This window comes from Mobula birostris, chromosome 8 (assembly GCF_030028105.1).
Source record: "Mobula birostris isolate sMobBir1 chromosome 8, sMobBir1.hap1, whole genome shotgun sequence".
Classification (NCBI taxonomy): Eukaryota; Metazoa; Chordata; class Chondrichthyes; order Myliobatiformes; family Myliobatidae; genus Mobula; species Mobula birostris.
The window spans coordinates 127,529,500-127,551,249 of record NC_092377.1 but is presented as its reverse complement, the minus strand read 5'-3'; the positions used below and the strand labels follow the sequence as shown (position 1 = coordinate 127,551,249).

At 48.1% G+C, this 21,750-nt stretch overlaps 2 protein-coding genes across 7 annotated transcripts in view; one reads left to right on the top strand and one right to left on the bottom strand.

The window, feature by feature from the left end:
* The window catches only part of LOC140201677 (uncharacterized), a 314,354-nt gene that overhangs the window by 2,327 nt on the left and 290,277 nt on the right, over nucleotides 1-21,750 (bottom strand). For both annotated transcript variants that reach the window (XM_072266193.1, XM_072266194.1), the window contains exons 6-7: nucleotides 2,366-2,395; nucleotides 1,449-1,478 (exon numbers count right to left, since the gene is read on the bottom strand). In XM_072266193.1, coding sequence (XP_072122294.1) covers nucleotides 1,449-1,478; nucleotides 2,366-2,395 — 60 coding nt within the window. The remainder of the gene's footprint in view (nucleotides 1-1,448; nucleotides 1,479-2,365; nucleotides 2,396-21,750) is intronic.
* The window catches only part of LOC140201676 (uncharacterized), a 101,982-nt gene that overhangs the window by 25,749 nt on the left and 54,483 nt on the right, over nucleotides 1-21,750 (top strand). The window lies entirely within an intron of this gene.

The window sequence follows — 21,750 nt, the reverse complement described above, 5'->3', positions numbered from 1 at the left end:
AGTGAACCTAAAGAGTTGATCACTCCCGTTAGGAAGGTGAAGGACAGCGAATGCGCTCCGGTCTACACTCGGTGACTGGCAGTGGAGAGAATCGGCAGCTTTAAATTCCGGGCCGGTAACCTAGATGCGATCGGAAGGAAGGCTGGCCAGTGGCTTTACTTTCTCTGGGTAGGTTAATGAGGTTCGGCTTGTCACCAGACACTCTAACAAACTTCCACAGATGTTCTGTTGAAAGTATCCCGATGGCTTTAATCAAAGTTGCGTACCAGAATTCAAATGCGCGGGGACGTAAAAATCTGTAGAGAGTAGTGGACTCAGCGCAATATATCTCGGCACATCCCTCCCCACCACCGGTCGTATCAACAGGAGGCGCCGCTTCAACAAGGCAGTGTCCATCGACCAAGAACCCCAGAATCTGGGCCACGCCATCTTCTCTCAGCTCCCATCGGGCAGGGGGTATAGAAGCCTGAACTCCCACATCTGTTACAAGGGGGGCGTTGGGAGTGGACCCAAATGCAAGACAATGAACCAGGGGTAATTAGGGAGCTTAAGATAAAAGAACCCTTAAGAAGCAGTGATTGCAATACGATTGAGTCCAACTTTAAATTTGTTAGGGAGAAAGTAAAGTCTGATGTAGCAGTATTCCTGAACTCACACATCACCAGGTTCAGGAACAGCTACTTCCCTTCAACCATTCGGTTCCTGAACCACCCGACACAACCCTAATCACTACCTCAGTACAACAACACTGTGGTCACTTTGCACTACAGTGGACTTTATTTCATTCTAATTGTGTACTTTCTGGAAGTATTGTGTATAATTAATGCTTAATGTATGTTTCCTTCTGTTGGCTGCTTAGCTGATGCTCTGTGTCTGTGATGCTGTTGTAAGTTTTTCATGGCGCCTGTGTTCACATGGGCTTGTGTATCTGACAATAAACTCGGCTTTGACTTTGACTTTGAATTTGAGCCTCCCTCTGATAATCTTTCCACGCAGAGAAATAAAAAGGCCTCACAGCCAATGAGAGGCTTGTACCGATGTGTGTTCAAGACAAGTAGAGACAGAGTGAAGCTCCCTCCATACCATCCCATCACGAAACCTTGAGAGCAAACACAAACTGAAGCACCCTCCTCGCCATCCAATCACACATTCCCAGGGTCAGATACAAAGTGAAGCTCCCTCTGGCTCCCTCTACACATTCCCATCACGCACTCCTGGGTATCAGACACATAGTGAAGCTCCCTCCACACTATCCCATCACACATTCCCGGGGTCAGACACAAAATGAAACTCCCTGCAACCCCATCCATCACACGCTCCCAGGAGTCAGACACAGAGTGAAGCTCCCTCCACACTGTCCCATCACAGACTCCCAGGGCCAGGCTCAGGGACTAACACTATGACGGATAGAGTACACTAGGTGATGGCTCTCAGACACCAATACATACCTTGTGCAGTTGTTTCAGTGGAATCCAGCTCTGAGAGAAGACAGAACACAAGAGGTATCAGTACATATTTCCATTACCCGTGTCCTCTCCCACTGGAGATTGTCCAGTGAGACTATGGGTGGAACTCAGAGATAAGAAGGGGGAATCACATCCAGAGACAGTCAGTGGGAATAAAAGCAGGAAACATGTTAGTCAAAGCACTGAGTTGGGATGCCATCGGAGAGGGAGGCAGGAAGCTGACAGATCACTGAGAACTGTCACAGTTTTACCAGGAGGTGTGTAATTGGCTGGGTCCCACCCAGAGTATTGGGCACAGCTTGGGTCCAGATATTGGAGTGGGAATGGACCAGGAGAGATATACAGGACTTACCCCTGGAATTGGTGAGGTCCCACTCACAGTATTGGGCACAGTTTGAGTCCAGGTATTGGAGTGAGAATGGACTGGCATTGGGAATGGTCCAGGAAATATCCATAGAGCTCACTCCTGGGGCTGGTGGTGTGTCATCACCCCAAGTCTGGTCCGTTTGGATCCAGGGGCAACCTTACTGAGATATCTCAGACCCTGAGGGGACAGGATAGTGTATATTTGGAGATGTTTCCCCAGAGGGAGAGTCTTAATCGAGCAGACACAGGATCGTGTGAGGGAGGAAGGCATTGAACACTGAGGTGGGGGAGAGGGTGGGGACTTCTGACAGAAGGTGGGAATACCAGGAATTCTCTGCCCTGGAAGCTGGTAGACAGATCACAGGAGAGGGAGTGTGGTAAATGTTTGTTAGGTCAGCATGTGTGGGATTGAGGGAGAGAGCAAACTGGGACAGGGCTGGGCCAGATAGGCTGTGGTGTGACAGGATAGAGGGGCCGAATGGCCAGCTTGTGTAGTCTTGTGACCTTACATTCACACAGGCACCAATACACACCTTCCATGGCTGATCCAGAAGCTTCCATGTCTGAGAGAGGAATCGAAGAGGAGACAGATTAGTATAATCTTTCCATTACTGGATCCACCCACTTCCAACCACAGTAACACACACTGATACACACACACACATACACACACACACACACACACACACACACACACACACACACACACACACACACACACACACTGACACGCACTGACAGACGCAGATACAACCACACACAGACACATTCTGACAGACACATACAACACACACACACACACACACACACACACACAAAATCACACACATACTGACAGACAGAGACATGCATACATGCACAAACACAGACACACAGAGACATACACAGGCTGCCCCACATAAAGATATACAGACATTGACTCACACAACCACACAGACAGAGAGACAGACACACAAACACAGCTACTCTGTCAAACATGCACTGACAAACACACTGTCACACATTGAGACCCCCCCCAACACACACACAAACACAGACAAAAGCACACACTGTCATACACACACACAGACACAAACACACGCACTGATACACACACACACAGATACACTGACACACACACACACACACACACACACACAGAGTCGTACACAGACATACATAGACTGACACACAGACACATATAAACATGCCAATATACTGATAATCACTGACATACAAACACAGACACACAAAGACACACACATACATAGAATTACACACACTGACACTCCCTGACGCACACAAAGACACACCGACAGAGGCAGCCACACACACTTACACAAACACACAGACACACGCACATACTGACACACACACACATACACTGCACATGCACACACACACACACACACGCACAAACACAGATACACACACACTGACACACAATGACATACTGACACACACACACACTCACACAGACACATACTCAGACACAGACACACACAAACATTCTCATACACAGACACACACACTGACACACACACAAGCACACACACACATGCACACTGATGCACAGTGGCACACACTAGCAGAAAACACAAACACACACACACTGACACACACTTTTACACACATACACAGACACACATGTACACACACAAACACACACATTACCATACATTGACACAGGCACACACACTTACATAGAGTGACACACAGACAAACACACACTAACACAGTCACACAAACACAGACACACAAACTCACACACAGAAACACTCCTTCACACACTGACACACACAGAACCTCTCACACACTGTTACATTCTGAAACATGCACATGCACAGTTACACATACACAGATAGACATACACACATTAGCATGCACTCACACACACACACAGATATACACACACTCACACAAAGACACAGACACACAAACACACTGGCATACCCACATACAAACAGAGTCACACATATAGCCGGACTCATACATACTCACACAAACACAAACACAGACACATGTACTCACACACAGACATACACACACTGACCCACACAAACACCGTTATACACACACTGACACACACACAGACACATATACACTCATAGATACACAAACACAGATATATGCACACACTGACACACACACACACACACACACTACCACATACAGACACAAACACTCTGATACACAAATACACACACATACAGACACACGGTCTCATACACATACAAACACAGACACACATGCACACTGATGTACAGTGACACACACTAGCACACAACACAAACACAATGAATGTTGCACACAATGACACACACCAACACACACAATCACTGACACACACACATAGACATACAGAGACACACATGATGAAACACATCGACACAAACACACACACACATGTGCACATACAGACACACAGATACACACACTTCACAGACACACACACTATCACACGCAGACACAAACATAAGCACAGAAACTGACAGACACTTACACACATACACAGACACACATCACTATACACTGACATGAACATATACACTTACACAGAGTGACATACAGATAAACACACACACAGAGTCACACGTATAGACGGAATCAAACATACTCAACCATCATAAACACAGACACATGCACTGATACAAACACACAGTTACACAAACACACACACACACACACACACATTAACTGACACACACACAGAGTCACACACATTACCATACACTGACACACTTACACAGAGTGACACACAGACTAACAGACACACTGAGACACACGCAGAGTCACACACATAGCCAGACTTAGGCATACTCACACACACACACATACACACACACACATCACACTCACACACTGTCACATACTGATTGTCATTGTGGCTATCCCTCGAGGTCAAGGATGATGGTCTTCATTCTGTTGATCTACTTATGGGCTCTCAAGTAGTTTATGAGTCCAATCTTGGCTTTGAAAGTTCTTCCACATTCAGGGCAGGTAGTTCCAGATGGCAGATCGGGCTTTGGTTGTTGCTGCCTCTCTTCCCATTTTCTTCTCTTTTCTTCTAATTCTGCGCATCTGTTGGCTTTGAAAGTTGCTGTTCCTTCTCGGATGATGGCTTGCTACAGTTCCTGTCCTTGGCATTGGCTTCCCAATTGTTGATATCAATGTTACATTTCTTCATGTTGGCTTTTAAGACGTCTTTGAATCTCTTCTGTTGTCCGCCTCTTTTACGTTTGCCTTCTTTAAGCTGGGAGTAGAAGATTTGTTTCGGCAGACGATCGTCTTTCATCCGAAAAATATGACATACTGACACGCGCACACACAGAGACACAGGCACACACAAAATGACACATACAAATACACACACAAGCATACACACACTGACTAACACACAGACATAGACAGGCACACACACTTGCACAAACACACACAGTCACACACACACACACACACATCATGCACAAATAGACAGACAGGCACAGACAATCACACACAAATATTCTCACACATACAGTCACACACTCTCTCATATGGACATACACACATACTGACACACAGAGAAATGCATACAGAGACACACACCAATAAACACACACACACACACACACACAGAGGACCACATGCTGACACAAACCACACAAGGACACACACACACATATATTGCACAGATACCACACACACAGAGACACACACACTCACATGCTGATATGGAAACTCACTCACAGACACACACACACACACACACACACACACACACACTCACACAATGACACGGATACAGTCACACACACTCACACACACACAGTGATATGCATACAGTCACACGCTAACACACACACACACAGATACAGACTGAAACACACACTATCACACATAATACATAGGTCCATAGACAGACTGACACAGACACTCACACACAGACACAAACACAGGCATACTTACATACAACCACACATACACTGACACACATACACACACAGATCCAGGCAGAGACATACATAGACAGACACACACACTCACTCTGTCATGGTCCGGTCCGTGAAGTCTGGATTCTGGTTCACGGTCCAGTCCATCGTTCCTTATTCCAGGTTTTCTGGTTTTCCCTTTTTCTGTTGGGTGCTCTAAGTGAGGCAGTTGATTTACATTTTGGGCTGGCCACATAAATAGCTCCTTGGTTCAGCTTCAGTTGCTGGATTGTTCCTGTCCAAACTCCGTGTCTGAATCCCTTCTCTGCCCCTTCCTCCTGAAGCCTTGCCCTGCAACCTGTGTCTGGAGCCTTGTCTCACCTGTAATCCTTGCCTGCAACCTTCACCTGCACTGCTGTCAAATTCAACTGCTGGAGCAAGATAAAGAACTGTCTATTGTTGTTTTGAACTATCTCTGCGTCCACGCCCTCACTAGGTAGATCCAGTCGTTTGCCACTACCTAGTGTTGGGAACCGTCTCGTCGTGTTCAGCATTCTGTGTATGAGTCCCGGCTCCTAGTTCTGTTCCCAAGGAGGGGTCCTGTCTCTGTGTTCCATGTCTCTTCGTTCCTGTCCTCCCTCGACCAAGGTTCTGTGTTCCTGTCTCCCAAGACCAAGGCACTGTGTTCTGCATTCCTGCCTCCAAAGACCAAGTCAAGGCTTCGGGGTCTTGTCCTGTTCAAGTACCTTGTCTAGTCCAAGCCACGTCCAAGTACCTCGTCTAGTCCAAGTCAAGGCTTCGTGTTCTCGTCCTGTCCATGTGCCTCACCCAGCCCAGGAGTACTTTGCCCAGCTAGTGCTGGGGTTCCCTTGTCCTGTGCTGGGGTTCCCTTGTCCTGTCCCAGTCAAGGCTTTGTGTTCTCGTCCTGTCCATGTGCCTCGTCCTGTGCAGGAGTTCCATGTCCTGTTCTGGAGTCACTTGTCCAGTCCTGTAGCCATGTCATGTCTTTGTCTAGTTCCGGGGTCCGAGCCCGAGTCAAGACACAGGTTCTGGGTCCTTGTCCAGTCTCTGGCTCAGAGTCCAAGCCCAGGCTGCCAGTTCCCAGTTCCTAGTCCTGGTCCCGCTTGCCTAGCCAATGTCCTAGCCCACGTCTGTGTTCTTGTCTCAGCTCCTAGTCTGCATCCAGTCACATCCCTAACTCTTGTCCTGTCCTTTTCCTAGTACACACTCACACAAACACATGAACATACACACACTGACACATATGTAGATAGACACAGACACTTACACAAATACACACACAAACACACTGACACACACAGCCAGACAGAAACACACACACTGATACAACCAGACGTACACACACACACACACACACACACACACACACACACACACGTAGGCACGCACATCCACACAGGCATACACACATATATATAGACTGACAGACATACTCACACACACTGACACACATAGACAGACACTCATACACACAGACACAAACACACACACACACTCACATACTCTCTCATATAGACGCACACACATTTTGACACTCATATATACTGACATTCACGCACGCAGGCACACACAAACACACCCATACACACACAAGCACAGACACAAACACTAACACACACTGAACATCGCACACAGAGACACACACGGACACCCTGACACATGCGCAGACTCACACAGATACATATACTTCACAGACACACACATAAACACACAATCACATACAGACACAAATGCAGACACTGACACACACACAGTACACATTTACACACATACTCAGACACACACATATACACACATTACTATACACTGACACACAGAAACATACTCACACAATACACAGATACACCCACTTACATCCACTGACACAATCATATAGACACACAGACAGACACACACATTACCATACACTGACACATGCATACACACTTACGCCAAGTGACACACAGACTAACATACACACTGACACATACACAGACTCACACTCACACACAGAGACAGTCTTAGGCATATGCACACAGACACAAACACAGACACACATCACACTCACACACTGTCACATACTGATACACACACACATTTACACACAGACACACACAAACACTGTCACACATAGATATACTCAGATGCACACACTCACACAAACACACACACACAGATACACACACTGCCACACACACAGAGGCACACATTCATACTGACACAGACACCGACACACTCACACACGCACAGGCAGACAGACAGACACACACTCACACATAGTGACACAGACTTACACACACACAGACACACTCACTCACACACACACACAAACACATAGTGACACACACACACATTCACAGACACACACAAACATATATACCCAAACACACATTACCAAACACTGACAAACAAACAAACATACACATGTATACTGAGACACACACACACACAGACACACACACAGACACACACACACACATACACACACACACACACTCATAGACAGACAGACATAGACACTCACACACAAACACTCTGTCTCACAGACACACAGAAACACACACACACACACTCACACACTCTCATATAGACATACACACACACTGACATACACATACTGACATGCACACACCAACACACCCACACAGAGACACACAAGCATGAACACATACGGACACACACACTGACACACATCGAGTGCCATACACAGAGGCACACACCAACACCCACAAGCACATGCAAAAACACACACACAGACATGCAGAGACACACGCTTACACACACTAACACAAACACACACATGTGTGTATACACAGAGACTCACACACTGACACAGAAACTTACATACAGGCACACACAAACACTCGCACACACAAACACACACACACAGACACACACAAACACTCTCACACACAGACACACACATAGAGATACACACACACACACACACACATCAACATATAAATCAGAATCACCCTTATATACAGTAAAAGTACACTCACTGGCCACTTTATTAGATACACCTGTACACCAGCTCATTAATGCAAATATCTAACCAGCCGATCATGAGGCTGAAACTCAGCACATGGAAGCATGCCGACATGGTCAAGATGATCAGACCAAACATCAGAACGGGGAAGAAATGTGATCTAGGTGACTTTGACTGTCAGATGGGGCGGTTTGAGAATGTCTGAAACTGCTGATATGGCATATTCATGCACAAAAAGTCTTTAGAGTGTACAGCGAATACTGCGTAAAACAAAAAATAAAATGGCAGGATACTCGGTAGTGTGGAGGAGCAGAGGGATCGGGGGGTACATGTCCACAGATCCCTGAAAGTTGCCTCACAGGTGGATAGGGTAGTTAAGAAAGCTTATGGGGTGTTAGCTTTCATAAGTCGAGGGATAGAGTTTAAGAGTCGCGATGTAATGCTGCAGCTCTATAAAACTCTAGTTAGGCCACACTTGGAGTACTGTGTCCAGTTCTGGTCGCCTCACTATAGGAAGGATGTGGAAGTATTGGAAAGGGTACAGAGGAGATTTACCAGGATGCTGCCTGGTTTAGAAAGTATGCATTATGATCAGAGATTAAGGGAGCTAGGGCTTTACTCTTTGGAGAGAAGGAGGATGAGAGGAGACATGATAGAGGTGTACAAGATAATAAGAGGGATAGATAGAGTGGACAGCCAGTGCCTCTGCCCCAGGGCACTACTGCTCAATACAAGAGGATATGGCTTTAAGGTAAGGGGTGGGAAGTTCAAGGGGGATATTAGAGGAAGGTTATTTACTCAGAGAGTGGTTGGTGCGTGGAATGCACTGCCTGAGTCAGTGGTGGAGGCAGATACACTAGTGAAGTTTAAGAGACTATTAGACAGGTATATGGAGGAATCTAAGGTGGGGGTTTATATGGGAGGCAGGGTTTGAGGGTCGGCACAACATTGTGGGCCAAAGGGCCTGTACTGTGCTGTAGTATTCTATGTTCTATGTTCATAAATATAGTGAGCGGCAGTTCTGTAGTGAAGATGCCGTGCTCATTAATGAGGTCAGAGGAAAATGGCCAGGGTGGTTTAAGCTGACAGGATGATGACAGTAACTCAGATAAGCACACATTACAAGCGGTGTACAGAAGAACATCTCTAAACACACAAAATATCGAACCTCGAGGTTGATGGGCTGCAGCTGGGAGGGGCCACTCCCTCCTGTATCTAATGAAGTGGTCACTGAATGTACTTCCTCAGCTGTACTTCGCTCTTCCTTCTCCCTCCATCCCTCTCCCCTCTTCCCTCATCCCTCCTTCCATTCCTCTCATCCCCTCCCTCTCCCCTCTCCCTGTCTCCCTCCCTCCCTGCAACCCTCTGTCCCTCTCAAACCCTCCCTCTCCCCTCTCCCTCCATCCCTCTTCTCCTGTCCCTCTCCCTTTGTTCATCCCTCTACTCCCCTCCCTCTCTCCTCTCCCTTCATCCCTTTCCTCATTCTCTTCCCCTCCATCTCGCCTCACACCCCACCCCTCGCCCCTTCCTCCCTCTCATTGCTCTCCCTCCCCGCTGTCCTTCCCACGCCCTCAGTAGACGTCAGACACTACCGCTTTCCCAGTCAGAGGACGACTCCTGGTCACAGTCTGCGGTCGAGCTGAGAACCTCAGGGAGTGCCGTGTAGGAAACTGTGGGAGCTGCGGCGGTTCCTGGGAATACCAAACAGGAATGAAGGCCAGAGTGGAAGGAGAAGGAAAAGGTGGGGATTTAATAATCAGGGGAGGGTGTAGGGGTCAGGGTAGAGTATAACAGTCAGGAGAGGGGGCTTAGGGGTCAGGGGAGGGTGTGGGGGTCTGGGGAGGAATGTAGGAGTCTGGACACAGGTAGGGGTCAGAGGATGTTGTAGGGATTGGGGAGGGTGTAGAGGTCAGGGGAGGGTGTAGGGGGCATGGGAGGGGTAGGGGACAGGAGAGGGCGTTGGGGTCAGGGGAGGGTGTAGGGGTCAGGGGAGGGTGCAGTGGCCAGGGGAGGTGGTAGGGATCGTGGAGGGTGTCTGGGACAGGGGAGGGTGTAGGGATCGGGGAAGGGTGTAGGGGTCAGGGGAGGGTGCAGGGGCCAGGGGAGGTGGTAGGGATCAGGGAGGGTGTAGGGGCCAGGGTAGGGTGTAGGGATCAGGGAAGGGTGTAGGGATCAAGGGAGGGTGTAGTGGTAGGTGGAGGGTATAGGGAATCAGGGGAGGGTGTAGGGATCAGGGGAGGGCGTAGGAGTCAGGGGAGGTGTAGGGGTCAGGGGAGGGTGTAGGGATCGGGGAAGGTGTAGAGGTCAGTGGAGGGTGTAGAGGTCAGTGGAGGGTGTAGGGATCAAGGGAGGGTGTAGGGGTCTGGGGAGGTGTAGGGATCAGGGGAGGGTGTAGAGGTCAGTGGAGGGTGTAGGGGTCAGGGGAGGGTGTAGAGGCCAGAGGAGGGTGTAGTGGTCAGGGAAGGGTGTAGGGGTCAGGGGAGGGTGTAGAGGCCAGAGGAGGGTATAGGGGTCAGGGGAGGGCGTAGGGATCGGGGAGGGTGTAGGGATTAGGGGAGGGTGTAGTGATCAGGGGAGGGTGTACAGGCCAGGGGAGGGTGTAGGGACCAGGGGAGGGTGTAGGGGCCAGGGGAGGGTGTTTTGGTCAGGGGAGGATGTACGGAATCAGAGGAAGGTGTTGGGGTCAGGGGAGGGAATAGGGATCAGGGGAGGGTGTTGGGGTCAGGGGATGGAGTAGGGATCAGGAGATGGAGTAGAGATCAGGGGAGTGTATAGGGGTCAGGGGAGGGTGTAGGGGCCAGAGGAGGATGTAGGGATCAGGGGAGGGTGTAGGGGTCAGGGGATGGAGTAGGGATCAGGGGAGTGTGTAGGGGTCAGGGGAGGGTGTAGGGGCCAGAGGAGGATGTAGGGATCAGGGGAGGGTGTAGGGGTCAGGGGATGGAGTAGGGATCAGGGGAGTGTGTAGGGGTCAGGGGAGGGTGTAGGGGCCAGAGGAGGATGTAGGGATCAGGGGAGGGTGTAGGGGTCTGAGGAGGGTGTAGGTGTACTGAGATGGTGTTGATACTGTTACCATTTTCTAGCTCCTCCTCGGCTATCAGCGGCCCCGCACTCTGTGTCGAATTGACACTCAACTCAATGGCTGTGGGTGAACACAGGTGACCTGGGGTTAGTAATGGTGGCAGTGGGGGTCGGTACGGTGGGAGGGGTTGATGAGGGAGCTCTACGGGAGGGGGTGAGGATGTAGCTCTGTGGGAGGAATGGTGAGGAGGGAGTGATGTAGTGGGTTGGAAAGGGTGAGGTGCAGCAGGAAGAATAGGAGGGAACGCTGTGGGGGGGGGGTGATGGGAACGTTGTGGGAAGGGTTTGAGGGGCGCATGTGCGAGGGTGTGAGGAGGGAACGCTGGGGGAGGAGGTGAAGAGGTGAGGAGGGATCACTGGGGCAGGAGGTCAGGAGGGAATGCTGGGCGAGGAGGTGAGGAGGGAATACTGGGGCAGGAGGTGAGGAGTGAACGCTGGGGGAGGGGGTGAGGAGGGAATGCTGGAGGTAGGGGTGAGGAGGGAATGCTGGGGGTGGGGGTGAGGCGGGAACGCTGGGGGAGGGGGTGAGGAGGGAATGCTGCGGGTGGGGGTGAGGTGGGAACACGGGGTGGGGGTGAGGTGAGAATACTGAGGGAGGGGTTGAGGAGGGAACATGAGGGGTGGGGGTGTGGAGGGAATGTTGGGGGTGGGGGTGAGGTGGGAATGCTGGGGCTGGGAATGAGGAGGGAATCCTGGGGGTGGGGGTGAGGTGGGATCGCTGGGGGTTGGGGTGAGGAGGGAATGCTGGTGGTGGGGCTGAGGTGGAATGCTGGTTGAGGGGTGAGGTGGGATCACTGGGGGTGGGGGTGAGGAGGGAATGCTGGGGGAGGGGGTGAGGTGGAATCACTGGGCGTGGGGGTGAGGAGGGAATGCTGGGGGAGGGGATGACGTGGGAAAGCTGGGGGTGGGGATGAGGAGGGAATGCTTCGGGTGGGAATGAGGAGGGAATGCTGGGGGAGGGGGTGAGGAGGGAATGCTGGAGGAGGGGGTGAGGAGGGAATGTTGGGGGTGGGGGTGATGTGGGAACGCTGGTGGAGGGAGTGAGGTGGAAACGTTGGGGGATTGGGAATGCTGGGGAAGGGGGTGAGGATGGAATGCTGGGGGAGAGGTGAGGAGGGAATGCTTCTCAACCCAGCTCTGCATCTTGCCAATGTCCCATTGTGACCTACAACACCCTTTACATTCTTGATTAGTTAAGGCATCAAAGGTTCCAGGGAGAATGCAAGGGAATGGGGCTGAGAGCGAAAATAAATCACTCAAGACTGAATGGTGGAAATAAATTGTTCGGGCTGACACTCTTCATCGGTACCTCATCAGCTTGGCCTGAAACATCAACTGTCGATGCTTCCGGACCCACTAAGTTCCTCAAGCTTCACAATATTCCAAATCTGGTCTGACCAATGGCTTATAAATCATCAGCTGTACATCGTTGTTTTTACACACTCAGGTGGCCACTATATTGTGTAACTCCTGCTCAATTCTCTGTAAACTCTGAAAGACTGTTGTGTGTGAAAATCCCAGGAGATCAGCAATTTCTGAGATACTCAGACCACCCTGTCAGGCACCAACAATAAATTCACCGTCAAAATCATTTTGAGTACATTTCTTCCCCATTCTGATGTTTGGTCTGATCAAGAACTGAACCTCTTGACCATGTCTGCGTGCTTTTATCAATCGAGTTGCTGTCACATGATTGGCTGATTAGATATTTGCATTAATGAGCAGGTGTACAGGTGCATTTAATGAAGTGGTCACTGAGTGTATTCTCCTCCAAGAGGACCATAGAGGATTTGGAGGCCTACGTGTCTCAATGACCCAGAGAGCGATGTTGGCTGGAGTCAGGGCTTTATGCTTTAGCTCTTGGTAGGGTCGCCCATGACAAGTAGTTCAAAGAGGAAGGCCAGGCTAAGAGTGGTCTACCAATCCTCCAGGTTTGGGGGGTTCAACTCCGGGATAACAAGCCAGACTGGTAAAACAAAATTGTTACAGAAACAGCAGTGAAGAATCCTTCTACATTTGAGCAGCCAAGGACAGACAAGGAAGGCTGTCATTGCTGCCCTAAATGCCAGGGGAACAATGGACAGTAAATAAGTGAGTGTACTCCAGTCTTCTAGAAATGAATGCTAACATTGCATTTGCCTTCCTTACTACGAACTCAATTTCACCGAGTGTTGGCTACTAAAGTGGCAAGCTCTTTACCCCAGTAGTACTGCTCAAAGCTGTCTGTGCTGCTGACACCAATTCATCATAGACAATGGTGTCCCTGACTTCACAAAAGGCTCCCACTAGCAACCACGGGGAGGAAACATATCACTCACATTACCAGACTTCGTCCTGCAGGCAGCCTCATTAAAAGGTAAGAAGACCGTAGTGGATCTCTGTTGAATTTCTGACCCTTACAGTTCTTCAAAAATAGCAAGCTGTCTTAATTCTGAGATTTCAGTTTGTTTTAGAATACAAACTAACATGCAAATACTGAGCAAACTAAATAAAGAGCTGAGACATGCTAAGAGGGCAATTCATGCTTAGGGGTGTAAGAGAAAGGAATAAAGATGGTGTTCTGAAAAGCCTATCACTTTTATAGGTAAGATTAGAGAAATTCCTTAGATACGAATGAATTAGTTAATAGGCTACATAATTAAAACAATTACATCATGTGGGTAATGTAGCCAATGAAAAATAGGAAGGGTGATAAACTGTTAGTTTAGCTGCTATACCGCTTTCCGCCAGTGACTGTGAAAAGCATAGAGTTTGTTAAAAAGTACAAATCGTATAAAAAGTATTATTTAAAAAAATGTGGTTTCCAGCAACAGTTTGAAGTAATTTTCGGTCTGATGCCTTCCATATCTCACTGATTGGTGATGTGCTGAAAGAAGCCTGCATTTAGGCCGAGGCCTCCTTGCCTGCTCTAAAGCAGCATGTCAGCAAAACGAACTAGCTGATCATTGACGTCAGGAAGGGGCACAGTGCACCCACTGCTGTTTACATCAATAGTGCTGAGATCAGGAGGACTGAGAGGTTCTGCTTTCTGGGAGTAAACGTCATCGGCAACCTGTCCAAGGTCCAACCACGTAGACACCATGGCCAGGAAAACCCACCAATGCCTCTACTTACCCAGGAGGTTAAAGAAATTTCCCTGTTAACCCTTACAATAGGTACTCCTGTTTGAGTACTGTTGCGGGGGACAGCTTACCCGGGGGAAGCGACAGTGGCCGTGCCTCCGGCACAGAGTCTGGCCCTGTAGCTCAGAAGGGTAGGGAAAGGAAGAGGAGGGCAGTTGTAATAGGGGACTCGATAGTAAGGAGGTCAGATAGGTGATTCTGTGGACGCAGTCCAGAGACCCTAATGGTAGTTTGCCTCCCTGGTGCCAGGGTTCGGGATATTTCTGATCGCGTCCAAGATATCCTGAAGTGGGAGGGTGAGGAGCCAGAGGTCGTGGTACATATAGGTACCAATGATATAGGTAGGAAAAGGGAAGAGGTCCTGAAAGGAGAATATAGGGAGTTAGGAAGGGAGTTGAGAAAAAGGACTGCAAAGGTAGTAATCTCGGGATTACCGCCTATGCTACACGACAGTGAGAGTAGGAACGCAATGGGGTGGAGGATAAATGCGTGGCTGAGGGGGGCAGGGATTCAAGTTTTTGGATCATTGGGACCTCTTTTGGCGCAGGTGTGACCTGTACAAAAAGGAAGGGTTACACTTGAATCCTAGGGGGACCAATATCCTGGCGGGGAGATTTGCGAGGGCTACTGAGGTGACTTTAAACTAGAATGGTTGGGGGGTGGGAATCAAATTAAAGAAACGAGGTGAGAAGAGGTTAGTTCACAACAGGGGGCTGGGAACAAGTGCAGAGAGACAGAGGGGTGTAAAATGAGGGTAGAAGCAAAAAGTAGTAAGGTGAAAATTAAAATTGGCAGGCCGGCAAATCCAGGGCAAAAATCAAAAAGGGCCACTTTTCAACATAATTGTATAAGGGCTAAGAGTGTTGTAAAAGCAAGCCTGAAGGCTTTGTGTGTCAATGCAAGGAGCATTTGTAACAAGGTGGATGAATTAAAAGTTCAGATTGTTATTAATGAATATGATATAGTTGGGATCACAGAGACATGGCTCCAGAGTGACCAAGGATGGGAGCTCAACGTTCAGGGATATTCAATATTCAGGAGGGATAGACATGAAAGAAAAGGAGGTGGGGTGGCGTTGCTGGTTAGAGAGGAGATTAACACAATAGAAAGGAAGGACATTAGCTGGGAGGATGTGGAATCGATATGGGTAGAGCTGCATAACACTAAGGGGCAGAAAACAATGGTGGGAGTTGTGTACAGGCCACCTAACAGCAGTAGTGAGGTTGGGGATGGCATTAAACAGGAAATTAGAAATGCATGCAATTAACAGCAGTTATAATGGGTGACTTCAATCTACATGTAGATTGGGTGAACCAAATTGGTAAGGGTGCTGAGGAAGAGGATTTCTTGGAATGTATGCGGGATGGTTTTTTGAACCAACATGTCGAGGAACCAACTAGAGAGCAGGCTATTCTGGACTGGGTTTTGAGCAATGAGGAAGGGTTAATTAATAATCTTGTTGTGAGAGGCCCCTTTGGTAAGAGTAACCATAATATGGTGGAATTCTTCATTAAGATGGAGAGTGACATAGTTAATTCAGAAACAAAGGTTCTGAACTTAAAGAAGGGTAACTTTGAAGGTATGAGACGTGAATTAGCTAAGATAGACTGGCAAATGATACTTAAAGGGTTGACGGTGGATATACAATGGCAAGCATTTAAAGGTTGCATGGATGAACTACAACAATTGTTCATCACAGTTTGGCAAAAGAATAAATCAGGGAAGGTAGTGCACCCGTGGCTGACAAGGGAAATTGGGGATAGTATCAATTCCAAAGAAGAAACATACAAATTAGCCAGAAAAAGTGGCTCACCTGAGGACTGGAAGAAATTCAGAGTCCAGCAGAGGAGGACAAAGGGCTTAATTAGGAAAGGGAAAAAAGATTATGAGAGTAAACTGGCAGGGAACATAAAAACTGACTGTAAAAGCTTTTATAGATATGTGAAAAAAAGAAGATTGGTTAAGACAAATGTAGGTCGCCTACAGACAGAAACAGGTGAATTGATTTTGGGGAACAAGGACATGGCAGACCAATTGAATAACTACTTTGGTTCTGTCTTCACTAAGGAGGACATAAATAATCTTCCGGAAATAGTAGGGGACAGAGGGTCTAGTGAGATGGAGGAACTGAGGGAAATACATGTTAGTAGGGAAGTGGTGCTAGGTAAATTGAAGGGATTAAGGGCAGATAAATCCCTAGGGCCAGATGGTCTGCATCCTGAAGCGCTTAAGGAAGTAGCCCAAGAAATAGTGGATGCATTAGTGATAATTTTTCAAAACTCTTTAGATTCTGGACTAGTTCCTGAGGATTGGAGGGTGGCTAATGTAACCCTGCTTTTTAAAAAAGGAGGGAGAGAGAAACCGGGGAATTATAGACCGGTTAGCCTAACGTCGGTGGTGGGGAAAATGCTAGAGTCAGTTATTAAAGATGTGATAACAGCACATTTGGAAAGCAGTGAAATCATCGGACAAAGTCAGCATGAATTTGTGAAAGGAACATCATGTCTGACGAATCTCATAGAATTTTTTGAGGGTGTAACTAGTAGAGTGAATAGGGGAGAACCAGTGGATGTGGTATATTTGGATTTTCAAAAGGGTTTTGACAAGGTCCCACACAGGAGATTAGTGTGCAAACTTAAGGCACACGGTATTGGGGGTAAGATATTGATGTGGATAGAGAATTGGTTGGCAGACGGGAAGCAAAGAGTGGGAATAAACAGGACCTTTTCAGAATGGCAGGCAGTGACTAGTGGGGTATCGCAAGGCTCAGTGCTGGGACCCCAGTTGTTTACAATATATATTAATGACTTAGATGAGGGAATTAAATGCAGCATCTCCAAGTTTGCGGATGACACGAAGCTGGGCGACTGTGTTAGCTGTGAGGAGGATGCTAAGAGGATGCAGGGTGACTTGGATAGGTTAGGTGAGTGGGCAAATTCATGGCAGATGCAATTTAATGTAGATAAATGTGAAGTTATCCACTTTGGTGGCAAAAACAAGAAAACAGATTATTATCTGAATGGTGGCTGATTAGGAAAAGAGGAGGTGCAATGAGACCTGGGTGTCATTGTTCACCAGTCATTGAAAGTGGGCATGCAGGTACAGCAGGTGGTGAAAAAAGTGAATGGTATGCTGGCATTCATAGCAAGAGGATTCGGGTACAGGAGCAGGTAGGTACTACTGCAGTTGTACAAGGCCTTGGTGAGACCACACCTGGAGTACTGTGTGCAATTGGTCCCCTAATCTGAGGAAAGACATTCTTGCCATAGAGGGAGTACAAAGAAGGTTCACCAGATTGATTCCTGGGAAGGCAGGACTTTCATATGATGAAAGACTGGATCGACTAGGCTTATACTCGTTGGAATTTAGAAGCTTGAAGGGGGATCTTATTGAAACGTATAAAATCCTAAAGGGATTGGACAGGCTAGATGCAGGAAGATTGTTCCCGATGTTGGGGAAGTCCAGAACGAGGGGTCACAGTTTGAGGATAGAGGGGAAGCCTTTTAGGACCGAGATGAGGAAAAACTTCTTCACACAGAGAGTGATGAAGCTGTGGAATTCTCTGCCACAGGAAACAGTTGAGGCCAGTTCATTGACTATATTTGAGAGGGAGTTAGATATGGCCCTTGTGGCTAAAGGGATCGGGGGTATGGAGGGAAGGCAGGTACAGTGTTCTGAGTTGGATGATCAGCCATGATCATACTGAATGGCAGTGCGGGCTCGAAGGGCCGAATGGCCTACTCCTGCACCTATTTTCTATGTTTCTATGTTTCTATCCTATCTGGACATATCACGGCTTGGTACGGCAACTGCTCGGCCTGTGACCACTAGAAATTGCAAAGGGTTGTTGACATGGTTCAGTGTTTCACAAAAACCAAACTCCCCTCCGTGGACTATGTCTATACTTCTCGCTGCCTCGATAAAACTGCCAGTGTAATCAGTCCCCTCGCACCCCTGGACACTCTCTCGTCAGCTCCCTTCCCTCTGGTAGAAGGTACATAAACCCGAATGCACGTACCACTAGGCTTTTACTCTGCTGGAGTCGGACAATTAAACGATTCCCTAGCATGATAAGATAGACTTAACCTCACAGTCTACCACGTTCTGATCTTGCACCTTATTGTCTGCCTGCACTGCACTCTCTTTATAGCTGTTACACTTTATTCTGCACTCTGTTATTGTTTACCTTGTTCCACCTCAATGCACTGTGTGATGATCTGCATGGACAGTGTGCAAGACAAACGTTTCACTGTATCAAAATACATGTGACAATAATAATCCAATTCCAATTCCAGTTGTTTATATAGGCATCCGTTCGTCTCATGAGACCATGGATTTGCGCCTTGGAAGGTTTCCAGGGCGCAGGCCTGGGCAAGGTTGTATGAAAGACTGGCAGTTGCCCATGCTGCAAGTCTCCCCTCTCCACGCCACCGATGTTGTCCAAGGGAAAGGCAGTAGGACCCATACAGCTTGGCACCGGTGTCGTCGCAGAGCGACGTGTGGTTAAGTGCCTTGCTCAAGGACACTTGCTCGAACTAGCGACCTTCAAGTCACCAGACGAACGTCTTAACCACTTGGCCACGTGCCTTCCAATTGTATATTTGCACTAAAGTGTTGCCTTTGCGCACTTTTGTACGGTACTACAGGCAGTGCCAATCTTTAATAAGTTAACCCACTCCAGGATCAATCTGACCTCTCCCACAGAGCTCTCCATTTTTCTTTCATCCATGTGCCTATCTAAGAGATTGTTAAGAATCCCTAATGTACCTGTCTCTACCACTACCTCCAGCAGTGTGTTCCAAGCACCAGCCACTCTCTCTGTAAAAAAGCTACCTCTGACATGTGCCTTGAACTTTCCTGCAGCCACATCCTCTGGTGTTGGCCATTGTCATCCTGGACAGCAGGCACTGCCGGTCCCCTCTGTCTCTGCCCTTCATACTTTCATACACCTCGGTATTTTTCCCACTGCGTTGTGTAATTTATCTGTACTGACTGAACCACTGTCCAGGGACATGGATAAGGCAGAAAAGACAATATGGGTTGGCATTTTGGGTTGAAGGGCCTGTTCCTGTTCTGGGCTGCAGCGTTCTGGGTTCTATCTACGTACGTGGGATGCAATATTTGCTTTACACTGAAGAGTGTTGGGATGCGGGAAGGGGGGAAGAGGAGAGGTCCTATGGTGGTGTGAGCACTCTCTACCCAGGCACAGGAGGTAAAATGTTTCTCCCTCTCTGCACCCCTCACAGGACCAACAAGGCTTAACCCCCCCCAACGGCAACTAATCGAACAGCTTCATCACCGCAGAGGGCGTGATGGATAACAAAACAGCAGGTATCGGTTAAAGGAACAGATCAGCCCCCCCCATATACTGACTGTCTCACACACACACTGACCCTCCTGGGGAGTGTGTCTCTCACCAACATACACACACACACATACTGACCCTCTCTGGGAAATGGGTCACTCACACAGCGCAAGCACCCACACATACACACACTAGAACATAGAACTGGAACATAGAAACCCTACAGCACAATACAGGCCCTTCAGCCCACAAAGCTGTGCTGAACATGTCCTTACCTTAGAACTACCTAGGTTTACCCATAGCCCTTTATTGTTCTAAGTTCCACGTATCCGTCCATAGACCCTATAATTTCCGCCTCCACCACCGCAGCCACCGGCAGCCCATTCCACGCACTCACCACTCTCTGCATAAAAAAAAACTTACCCCTGACTTCTCCCCTGTACCTTCTTCTAAGCGCCTTAAAACTGTGCCCCTTGTGTTAGCCATTTCAACCCTGGGGAAAAGCCTCTGACTATCCACATGATCAATGCCTCTCATTATCTTGTACACCTCTATTAGGTCACCTCTCATCCTCTGTCGCTCCAAGGAGAAAAGGCCGAGTTCACTCAACCTATTCTCAAAAGGCATGTTCCCCAATCCAGGCAACATCCTTGTAAATCTCCTCTGCACCCTTTCTATAGTTTCCATGTCCTTCCTGTAGTGAGGCGACCAGAACTGAGCACAATGGGGTCTGACCAGGATCCTATATCTAACTGCAACATTACTTCTTGGCTCTTAAACTCAATCTCACGGTTGATGAAGGCCAATGCACTTTATGCCTTCTTAACCCCAGAGTCAACCTGCATAGCAGCTTTGAGTGTCCTATGGACTTGGACCCCAAGATTCCTCTGATCCTCCACACTGGCAAGAGTCTTACCATTAATACTATATTCTGCCATCATATTTGACCTACCAAAATGAACCACTTCACACTTACCTGTGTTGAACTCCATCTGCCACTTCTCAGCCCAGTTTTGCATCCTATCAATGTCCCGCTGTAACCTCTGACAGCCCTCCACACTATCCACAACACCCTCAACCTTTGTGTCATCATCAATTTTACTAACCCATCCCTCCACTTCCTCACCCACATCATTTATAAAAATCACGAAGAGTAGGGGTCCCAGAACAGATCCCTGAGGCACACCACTGGTCACCGACCTCCATGCAGAATATGACCCGTCTACAAACACTCTTTGCCTTCTGTGGGCAAGCCAGTTCTGAATCCACAAAGCAAGGTCCCCTTGGATCCCATGCCTCCTTACTTTCTCAATAAGCCTTGCATGGGTACCTTATCAAATGCCTTGCTGAAATGCATATACACTACATCTACGGCTCTACCTTCATCAATGTGTTTAGCCACGTCCTCAAAATAATCAATCAGGCTTGACAAAGCCATGCTGACTACTCCTAATCATATTATGCCTCTCCAAATATTCATAAATCCTGCTTCTCAGGATCTTCTCCATCAATTTACCAACCACTGAAGTAAGAC